Source organism: Bos grunniens, chromosome 3 (genome assembly GCF_055505025.1).
Source record: "Bos grunniens cultivar Pamir isolate PY7600 chromosome 3, Bosgru_T2T1.0, whole genome shotgun sequence".
Taxonomy (NCBI): Eukaryota; Metazoa; Chordata; class Mammalia; order Artiodactyla; family Bovidae; genus Bos; species Bos grunniens.
The window spans coordinates 115,472,046-115,483,332 of NC_141167.1; the positions used below are offsets into that span (position 1 = coordinate 115,472,046).

Here is an 11,287-nt window from a genome sequence, read left to right on the forward strand (position 1 = left end):
GTATTGTATCCTTCATACTGAAGAAGGAAAATACATTAGGCTGGTAAAATGATAAGAATAAAATCAATGTATGTAGAAGATTTGATGGCGCTAGTGGTAGAGTCCGCCTGCAATACAGGAGACACAGAAGATGTGGATTTGATCCCTAGGTTGGGAAAATCCCTTGGAAAAGGAAATGGCGACCCACTCCCGTATTCTTGCCTGGGAAATCCCTGCAAGGAGGAGCCTGCAGGCCATGGGGTCACAAAGAGCTGGATACGACTGAAGCAACTGAGCAGAAGATTTGTAAATGCACAATTTTGTTGCAACTCATGAAATCTAAATTGAAATAGAATGTAAAAAATTTGGAGGTAGAGCTACCAGCAAATCTAGGTCCATCGGATATATAAAGATATACAAGCAGGGTAACAAGGAGGAACATGCAAAATGCTTATTTCTCAAGTTCATGAGACTGAGGTTTACTTGGAACAGGGATAGTTAATCAAGTGGAGGAGAGGGCTGGGCTCTGGCTAAGTCCTTGCTGCCTTGGTAATAGCTCTGTACTGAAGTTATGGTCAGCACAGAGAAAAGAGCCTTTCAGAAGTGGGATAAATCATTTTGAGAACTCCACCCCTGTGGAGGGTGCTTGTAATGGAGATAGACAAGGAGAAAGAGCACAATAAAGGGCTTGGAAGTTTGCACAGGAGGTTCTCCACATCTGGTGTTCCTAACCCTGTCAGCCCGGTCATGGCCAGTGTAAATAAATCAGGTATTCGTCAGTCACTTCTATTGCTCCTGTCCTGCCTCCTCCCATTGTTTTGGAAGAAAATGTTAGAGGGGGCACATTTCTTATAAATTGTTAATTATTTTTTTTATTAGGATCCAAAAAGGTTGATAAGAGCAGGTTGAAACTGGGAATGAGAAAACCAAAATGGAACTATTTGGAAATAAAAGAAGTAAGGAAAGGGCTTCAAAAAATAACATAGAACTGTATGGGAGAGAAAGTTTATTTATAGACTGTATTATGTACATATTTTCAACTGACCTCCTAGCCTTACCTTTACATGTAAAACTGAAACAAACAGAAGAGCCACACCATTTTGCCAGCAGGTGGCACCGTAAGAACCTCCTATAAGATTTAGGAGAATGGCATTGAAACAGGTATAATATCATATGTGAAACGAATCACCAGTCCAGGTTCGATGCATGATACAGGATGCTTGGGACTGGTGCACTGGGATGACCCAGAGGGATGGTATGGGGAGGGCAGTGGGAGGGGGGTTCAGGGTGGGGAACACGTGTACACCTGTAGCAGATTCATGTTGATGTATGGCAAAAGCAATACAATATTGTAAAGTAATTAGCCTCCAATTAAAATAAATACATTTATAATTTAAAAAAAGAAAAGGGTGGCAAATGTAAGCAGGTCCCTTAATATTTTACCTTTCAGGAAAAGTCTAGGGATCAATGTAGATTCATATTCTTGGTAACGTTAGCAATATGCGTATATTGCTTTAAATGGCTTCAGAAGATTCATCTCTCCGTTTTTCATCCTAGCATTGCTCATTTAGTGAAACATTATACTCCCATAAAAGGCAAAAAAGACTAAGGTTTAAAATAAAATCTATATCTATGTATTTGTATTGTTTGCTTCAGTTGCTAAAGTAATTATGACACATGATACTATGGGGATAGAGTGGACGATTAAAGATGAAGTAACTTAGATGGTCACCCTGTTCTCACATCCCTTTTCTGCCCTGGACTGTGAGGATTCCTTGTGCCCGAAGATCTCCGCAATGCTGAGCAATCTCTCAGACTCAGGGGGGATCCGGTGCCGGAGGTAATGAGCTTTTCTGGCCTTTTCAAACAACTCCAAGTAGGTTGACGTTTGGGGCTTATCTTTGAAGTCTCCTCCACCTTCCACGGGATCCAGGGGCGTTTGTTTTGCAGGGGTGTGGTCTGGCCTTGTGCTGGCATCATCTGATCTGGTCTCATCACTGTGCCCTGGTTCACTGTCAGCAGCTGGGCCGGAACCGGGGCCCCCGTCTACAGTGTGGGTGGAGACGTCTTGATTGTGACAGAGAAGAGAGATGCTCTCGTTGGAGCCTTTTCCTTTTGGTGGGTTTATGGACTCTTTCCCTTGGGCTTGCAGCTTCTCTTCTATGAAGTGGGAAGTTCTGTTATTTTGAGATAGTGCCTGCTGTTTGCTTTTCATGGGGTCCTTGGGACCAATGTGATGGAAAGGAGGCATCTGGGACTTGGTTTTGGATCTTCGTTGGGTCGTATTTGTTGTCAGTGCGCTGGGAAAGGAGATAAGAAAAAAGTTCTCTCAAAACTGATGAAGAGCTAATATTTAGCATTTTCAAATTTTTAGACCCTGACTCCTTTTTGTGTGATATTAACTGAGGTAATAACGTGGGTGAACAGAGGATGAAGGGTGAGAATGGATGGCAACAATGTGGGGAAATGATTTTTCTTTTTCTTGTAAACTTTTTATATTGGAGATTGGAGTATAGCCCTTTAACAGTGTTGTGATGGCTTCAGGTGTGCAGCAAAGCCACACAGCCATACATACACATGTGTCCATGCTACCCCAGACTCCACTCCCTTCCAGCCTGCCACATAACACTGAGCAGAGTTCCCTGTGCTATACAGGAGTTCTTTGTTGGTTATCTATTTTAAATGCAGCATTTTCCTTAAGAAGGAAAGGGCAGCACTTTCTCAGGGGGAGGATGATTTAAAGAGGTCAGTTGAAAGAAGGACTCAATGGCATATGCATTAGTTTAATAAGCATCGTCTTACCTAGCTTTGTTAGCCTGCAGAGCTCTGTGCTTCTGCCCTCCCTGTGATGAAAGCGTGAGAACATCTTCTGGTCTCTTCTGACTTCTATTCCCAAAGTAAGAGCAGAGCTTTTTCTTGATGATATCTGCTTTGAGTTAATTAATAGGTGCTATGAGTTGAAATGTGGGTTTCCCATGTGGTGTTAGTGGTAAAGAACTTGCCTGCCAATGCAGGAGACGTAAGAGACACAGATTTGATCCCTGGGTCAGGAAGATCTCCTGGAGAAGGGCATGGCAACCCACTCCAGTATTCCTGCCTGGAGAACCCCATGGACGGAGGAGCCTGGCCAGCTACAGTCCATAGGGTCGCAAACAGTCGGGCATGGCTGAAGTGACTTGGCACACACATACACAGGTTGAACTGTATCCTCCCCAAATGTCACGTGTAGAAGTCCTAATCTTCAGCACTTCAGAATGTAACCTTATTTGGAGACAGGGCCTTTACAGAGATAATTAAGATAAGGCCATACGGGTGAGCTGTTGACCAGTATGACTGGTGTCATTATAATACGGAGAAATTAGGAAATAGACACAGGTTGAGGGAAGGTGAAGCGGAGAGACATGGCGAGAAGGTGACCACATACAAACCAAAGAGAGAGGCCTGGAACAGAGCCTTCTTTTCCAGCCTCAGAAGGCACCACTCTGTCAGTACCTTAGTTTTGGACTGTAGACCTCCAGAACTCTGAGAACACAGGTCTGTTGTTTAAGCCACCTAGTTAATGGCAACTTGGTAGGGTAGCCCTAAAAAACTAACACAGTAAGAGAAGAAGGAAAAGAATGCCTAGACCTGGTTCTCTGGGCAAAGAAACCATATATGAATACCACTGAATCACATTACCCAACAGGCTGATCTAGCATGAGGAATGGAAACAGGCAAACCTAAGGCAGTTCTCCAGTGTTTACCTAGAATATGTTATAGAGGATTTAGAAACACTGAGGTCAGAGGTTTAAACTGGCTGGGACCATGGAGGTTTTGTCTGAATGTTTGACTTGGCAAGCATGATGTTCTCAAATCAAAATGACTGGGTGTGAGCCGTACACAAAGCTGGGGTCCTGCTGTTACATCCGCCTCGACTGTGTGACCTCCTACCCACCTGAGCCAAGAGTTGCAACTGCTGGCCGTGAGTAAGTGGGTTATTCTCTCTTTGAGTTAGTGTTTCAGAATCTTGTAGTCATAGCTGCTGTAGAGGACCTGGTTTGTTTTCAAGACATCTCATGAGCTGGTCACTTGGAGTTGAAAGTCTTGCACTCATTTGCTCTAAGGAAAGTGAGTTCCCTAAACCAACACTGGCGTTGGTAGGCACCAGGCAAAGGAAATGTGACCAGATAAAGGGCCTCTAAATTATATTAAACTCCTAATATTCTTTCATCTGATAACTTCTTGGTGAGGTAGTCAAGGCAAGAGGGGTCCTTTTGGGGTCCCTCTTCTTCTGTTGTCTTGAGTGTGTGTGTCTGTGTGTGTGTCCCCATCTAGTTATCCAATTTAACAGGAATGTTTGGGTGCCTACTTTTTGCCAGAGAGTATATTCTTGACTCTGGTTTTCTTTATGCTGGACATGTAATTAATCATAAAGCTCTGACAATTCTGCATTCTAAATATCTCAAAATGCCGGCCCCCTTAAGATGCTATCTCACTTTCCAAATATCTTAATATACTCACTTTTTTTCCTACGTGACGAATGCCTAGTTTAGGCTTTTAAACCCTGGTCTGAATTCTGGAATCCTTCTATCTGGTCTACCTTAAAGTTTGCTGCCAGAGTGATCCTTACCTCATTTGGACATGTAATCTCCCCATTTCCAAACCCCATAGGGTGAAATCTAAACTCTTCTGTAAGATCTGTAGAGCTATTCATGATTGGAGACCCTGCCTGCTCTGCTTTGCCTCTAAATATCACACCTGTCCCTTCTGGTCACCCCTTACACCCCTCCAGTACTGAGCGACTTGTAGCATGTCATCCTCATGTATGCACATTCGTACATACTGTTCTTACCGTGTGTAGAAACATTCCATGTCTTCTCATGACAAACTGCCCACCACCCCTCCTCCACTCATCTTCATCCTCTTACTCCTCCGAGATTCTGTTCATACCCTGCGTCTTTTGGGACATCTTGCCTGAGCCCCTTTAATAGACATGGGAACCTTCCCATGCTTCTGTTCTACTTTGTAAACAAATTTAGCAATTAGTATTTCCTGATATAATTTTTTGTGAGCATAGTTACCTTCTAGTCCACATGTGAGCATCTTGAGGGCACAGACCATGCTTTTCATATTTGCATTCTTGCCTCTATTGGGGTTGCTGTAACAATGTTTTATAAAGTTTGGCCCATGAATCACCTGTTCCTGAGTAATCTGCCTTAGTGTCAACTCAGTTAAAAATGTGGACTTTGAGCCTGATTCCTAACCTACTGATGCAAATCTCTCTAGATGAGGACTGGGAATATGTATTTGAAGCAATCCACCAACTAGCATATAGTTGAAACTCAGTAACAAGGTCATTTGGAGAAGGCAATGGCACCCCACTCCAGTACTCTTGCCTGGAAAATCCCATGGACGGAGGAGCCTGGTAGGCTGCAGTCCATGGGGTCGCTAAGGGTCGGACACGACTGAGCGACTTCAGTTTCACTTTTCACTTTCATGTATTGGAGAAGGAAATGGCAACCCACTCCAGTGTTCTTGCCTGGAGAATCCCAGGGACAGGGAAGCCTGGTGGGCTGCCATCTATGGGGTCGCACAGAGTTGGACACGACTGAAGTGACTTAGCAGCAGCAGCAGCAACATCAAGGTCATTAAATGAATCATGGGAATTTATTGTCTAATACAGTGCCTGATAAATACTGAGACTTAATTCATATTGCTTTCTTCCTTCTTCTCTAGTCTTATGTTCAAGGAATCTGAGGCACAGAGAGGATGTGACTTTCTAAAGTACACAGAGACAGAGACCCCTGAATCAAAGCTTTCTGCCTTCTGCCCAGACTCTTTTCACACCCCCTGTCTATCAGGCAAACTCTCTAGTCACCAAAGACAGCCACCTCTCTCAAACATGATCTTTGGAACACCACTTTGAGAATAAGTATCTGGTCTTCAATAACTTTTTTGAGAAATGAAGTGCGATTCGACCAAATGGTTTCTGAGATTCCTTTCCATCCTGTGAGCTCTCATCCTTAGTTTGGTTTAACCATTTATTACAGACAGGGAGGTTTAAACCAGAGGAGTTCAGTCACTTGCTCAGTTACTCCTCTTTAAAACCCAAAGCTGGAGGTTAGAAATAAATCATAGGCTAGACCTCTGGATATTACTCTTGGCCCTTGTGTCCATATATCAGCTATGGAGATCTAAATGATTTTACATTGAATTGTGATACCTGACTTTCTTCTAGAACATGCTATATCATTTTCAGGGCTCCTGCCCCTGCCTTAAGTAAGAAGGGATTATAGTGTGAAGAGCTGAGATAGATCCATTCTATGCTGTATATTAAAATATGATTATTTTATTATGGGAAAAATAAAAACAGTTTCTATAAATTGTACAACTATGGCAACTTTCAACAAAACCGTGGAAGAGTTTTAATCCTGTAACAATCTTTTACTGATTGACTGATAACAGCAAACAGTTACATGGCACTTATTTTGTATTTAGGTACTGTTTCAAATGCTCACTGTATCCTCAAATGACTCCATGGGGTAAGAAACATCAATTACATTTTATGTTGGAGAAAACTGAGGCAGAGGCAGGTCCAGTAAGCTGCTCAAGGTCTCACTGCTGGTAAGTGATAGAGTCAGGATTTCAACCCTGACAGTGTGGGTCCAAAGTCTGTATTCTCAGCCACCACAGTTTAATGGACAAAGATACAATCACTGAGCAGCCAGTTTTATTTCCTTATTTTTTTACTGAATGGTGTAGACAGCTTTGGAAGGTCTGAGATTCTGGATATCATTGTGTAGCCCTTCCCTCTGTGAAGATCAATAGCGTACTAACCAGAAATTGGTGTTTGAAGTTAGTAGCATTAATTTTGTTATAATTACTAAACTGTATAGTCTATGTTCATTGGATAGTCTTCTAAGTAACGTGTACATTTGGAAAGGATTATTCATTGGCAACAGAAGGTTTTATGGGAGGGAATTATTATAAAGAATGTGAACTTGCAGCTTCTGGGTAAAGACACCTTTTTGGGGAAATGACAGAAATACTTGCTCTTTGGCTTAAGAAGACAATGAAATCATAGTACCAATACACAGCAATTGCTTTTGCAAAATTTTCTTATCTAAGCAAAATCTGCAAGCTCTCGTGTCAATACACTTTGGAATACAAGAAGGATAAGTTGAGAAATTCACTTTCTGCAGAAGGGAAGATCTGACTCTCAGTCTGGTGTGTTGGAAATAGCCAAGTGCTCTGTGCTCAGCCATAGCAGAGGTCAGCCACTGTTAAACATGCTCTCTGGTTACTAATCCCGGGGAATTTTTTTGTTTTTACTTCCTTTTCATAAGATGACTTGCACATTAATAGTTACTCAGAGAGTGTTTGCTGACCAGGCATAAAAAAGAAATGAAACCAAATCAACCCAGATATAAGAAAGTAGAACACTAAAGCTTTAAGTCAGAGAGAGCTCATTTGAAAAACTGGGAGCCTGAGAAGTGTTAGCTGAGGAAGGTTTGCATGCGCACTGCTCCAGGGAGCTGTATCATTGAGGGAGAGAAAGGTGGGAAGCCTAAAATCCAAGTTGAGATCAAAAGTCCTCTTACTGAGTGTCCAGTCTCTGAAAGGGCCCTCATCACCAAGTAGGGGGTATTACTCTCGCCTCAGCCAAGCGATGGCTAGCTGTCCTGCTCTGCCTCTCCCCATCCTGGAAGCCTTACCTTGCTGCAGCCTCTGCAGTTCTTTCTGGAGCTGTCTCTGCTCCCTGGTCAGTGACTTCACGTGGTACAGGCATATATCCTCTAGTCTCTGCAGTCTTTGGCTGAGTCTGGCTTCAGCCTGCTTTGCACTTTTCCTCTCCAGATCGAAGTGCTTATGCAGTGGTCCCCTGACCATATGCCTCTCCATTCTCTTCATGATCTAGAGGCAATAAAACAAGATTCTCTCAGGTGCTGTGTCAGACCTGATAAAGCAGAATGGGGACCCTGACCCTGGCTTTTATCGGAAATCAGTGTTTGAATCCTGAGTATTTCTGAATACATAGCTGCCCAGTCAGATTAAGTTACACTGTTAGAAAACTTTTCCCTGTCAACTAAAAAATTATTCACAGCCTTAAAGTTGAGAGTTATATTTTATTCAGTGGGAATTTTTAGAACTTCAAGCCTGGGAGGCAGCCTTTCAAGTAACCCTGAGAAAGCTGCTTCGAAGAGGAGGTGCTATATAACTATATATATATCCTAATATATCGCTAAGGTACATAGGAGTCTGCAAGAAAGGGCAGGTAGTGGGAACAAAAGATGACTGTTAATAAAAGAAAACCAGATATCTCAAGCTAAAGAATTTAGCTCTTTTCTTTGTATGGGAAGATTCAAGAGCCTGGACTCACTGAAATCATTCCTTTACTCTGCACCTCAGCTATCTGGGGCTAGTATCCTATGTTTTCATGTTCTGAGTTTCCCCAGGGCTCACTGTGTGGAGTGACTGCAATCTGATAGCTGCTAGATAGCAGATATTTTTTCCTTCCTGAGTTCCCTCAGGGCTAACCAGCTCACTAGTGGCGCTGACTGCAATTTCTGACAACTGTGGCAATCTTTGTTTACTGATATAGCAGATAATATTTTATTTATCAGACCTACAGTAATGTGATTTTCTAGTGTGACATGGAAGTATCTAGGGCAAAGTCATTTCTCTGAGCCTCAGTCTCCTTGTCAATAAAAGAGTGATAGATAGGCTCTGTATACAACCCCCAATCAGGTTGCTATAAAGATCAAGTGAAAAGTACATGAATAAATTTTAGGGCAAAAATTAAACACCTTACAGATATAAGCCATTATTCACCCTATGAGATAAGTTCCTTCTACTGTTCTTTAAAGACTCCCCAGAAGCCTTCTCAGGGCCCTGGGGAGGATCTGGGGACTTAGGACAGAGCCATTCTGGAGCCCCTTCAATTCATTAATTTATGTACATGAGGGTCCATGCGGCCTATAATCCTACCATGTGCCAAGTGCTATGCTGAGGGCCGAGGGTAGTGGTGAATGAGACACAGTTCCTGCTTTCAAAGAACTTTCAGATTTACAACTCTGGAGTCTAATGTTGTTGTATAGCCGGTAAGTCATGTTTGACTCTGTGACACCACGGACTGTAACTTGCTAGGCTCGTCTGTCCATGGGATTCTCCAGGCAAGAATACTGGAGTGGGTTGCCGTTTCCTTATTTCAGGGGATCTTCCTGACTCAGGGATCAAACCTACATCTCTTGTGTCTCCTGCATTGGCAGGCAGATTCTTTATCACTGAGTCATTTGGAGTCAAATGGTACATGCCAAATGTGAAAAATCACTATTTCAAAAAGTGGGAAAAGTGGGATCTGTTGGTTACAAAACAGTACGAGCATCCAACAAGTAGTCTGCGTAGCTGAAAGGAGCTCATCTTCCTCCTCGGACTGTGCTGTGCTAAGAGGCAGGGACACATCTTTCCTCCTCTTTGCTTCCTTCTCAATATGCATCTCAGACTAGATGCACAATATGTGCCCAGGATACAAATAGATTACTCTTAATAAAGCTTTGTTGATAATAACAGAGGAAAAATCTTAGCATTACAAGGGAGGATAAAGTCAGGACACAGGAGAGAAATTTTTAAGACAGCTAGCTTTTAGTCTAAAATGTAGACTAAACTTTTATTAAAGAACATAGTGAGTAGCACTTACCTACAAATCCAGGGTTCTCACTGTGAGAATGCTGCCTGCTTCTTTTGCTATGCCCGGCTGAACTTTGAAAATGAGCTTGTTTTTCTTCAATAAATTTAGGAGCTTGGTGTTAGGGAGGTGGGGAGGTTAGAGGGAACTTTGGAGAGGGCTGTGGGGAGAATGTTGAACACACTTGAAAGCACTCTTCCATGCCACCTCCCTCATCAGGAATGCTAAGTTCCTGAATGTGGGCACCGATCCCAGAGCTTGAAATAGCTCCGTGAGCTAAGGAAGCCTGCCAGCCTCCAGCCCTCCCCTTGACGGGCCCACAGTGCTCCTTCTTGGCTGTATCCATGGGAGCCAAGAATGAAACCAAGGAGTGTCTTACTGTGTTCTCAAAATCTCTCTCTCTCTCCCCACCCCCTTCCACTCTTTTCCTTCTTCTTTGGCCATATTATTCCCCACCTCCCTCACAGTGTCCAGTCCTTACTTCTTGGAAACAAGATCAGGTTCTAAAAGAAGGCACTCTGTTTTTTTTTTTTTTTTTTTTTTTTGTCAGATTGTACACATTTTGTGCAGGAGACTAATTTGTTTATTTTGTATTATCACATTCTGTACTGACTTTCTCCAGCCTTCTAACCATGTGTGTTCTTCAGTGCTTATTTAAGGTTTTCAGAGTTGTCACAACAGACAAGCAAACTGAAACTTAAATCAACTTTTGTTATCATAAATTGGACTCTGTGATAGAAGGCAAGCTGAACTATTGATTGTGGAACAAGATATTAAATGGGATTCTCACTGTTGCCTTAAGGCTTCGTCTGAAAACGAGAGGCATTAATGTGCCACAGTCTAAAGAGAACTGCCAACACTGGGACCTATTAATTCCCCCAGAGCTTACTGAGAGGCAGCTAAACAGACCCTATTTCCCACAGTCATCACCTAGCAAACAAGCTGTTATAAGGAGATTACTGGCAAAATGGAGAGGAAATCTATTATTCTCTCTGTAGGAGGTAATGCCTTTCCCATTTCTTCCCATGAGGTAATTCTCTCACCTCCAGAATTTAAATGAATGGAATGGGGTTCCAGAAAATGTCATGCCTACACTTCATGGCAAATAGATGGGGAAACAGTGGAAATAGTGACAGATTTTATTTTGGGGGGCTTCAAAATCACTGCAGGTGGTAACTGCAGCCATGAAGTTAAAAGACGCTTGCTCCTTGGAAGAAAAGTTATGACCTACCTAGACAGCTTATTAAAAAGCAGAGACATTACTTTGCCAACAAAAGTCTGTCTAATCAAAGCTATGGTTTTTCCAGTAGTAATGTATGGATGTGAGAGTTGAACTATAAAGAAAGCTGAATGCCAAAGAATTGATGCTTTTGAACTGTGGTGTTGGAGAAGACTCTTGAGAGTCCCTTGGACTGCAAGGAGATCCAACCAGTCCATCCTAAAGGAAATCAGTCCTGAATACTCATTGGAAGGACTGATGCTGAAGCTGAAACTCCAATACTTTGGCCCCCTGAAGTGAAGAACTGACTCAGTTGAAAAGACCCTGATGCTGGGAAAGATTGAAGGCAGGAGGAGAAGGGGACAACAGAGGATGAGATGGCTGGATGGCATCATTGACTCAATGGACATGAGTTTGAGTAAACT

At 42.6% G+C, this 11,287-nt stretch overlaps 1 protein-coding gene across 2 annotated transcripts; it reads right to left on the reverse strand.

Annotated features, from left to right (window-relative positions):
* Window positions 1-968: 968 nt before the first annotated feature.
* On the reverse strand, window positions 969-9,987 carry CCDC190 (coiled-coil domain containing 190). Of its 2 annotated transcripts, none has more exons than XM_086393834.1 (4): window positions 9,656-9,987; window positions 7,674-7,872; window positions 2,782-2,905; window positions 969-2,279 (listed from the first exon to the last, which is right to left on the reverse strand). In XM_086393834.1, the coding sequence occupies exons 2-4, from the start codon at window positions 7,867-7,869 to the stop codon at window positions 1,700-1,702; spliced, it is 900 nt and encodes a 299-aa protein (XP_086249960.1). In that variant the 5' UTR covers window positions 7,870-7,872; window positions 9,656-9,987; the 3' UTR covers window positions 969-1,699. The 2 variants fall into 2 exon arrangements, with proteins under 2 accessions (XP_086249960.1, XP_086249959.1); XM_086393833.1 differs by having other exon boundaries at window positions 2,782-2,908.
* Window positions 9,988-11,287: the final 1,300 nt, after the last annotated feature.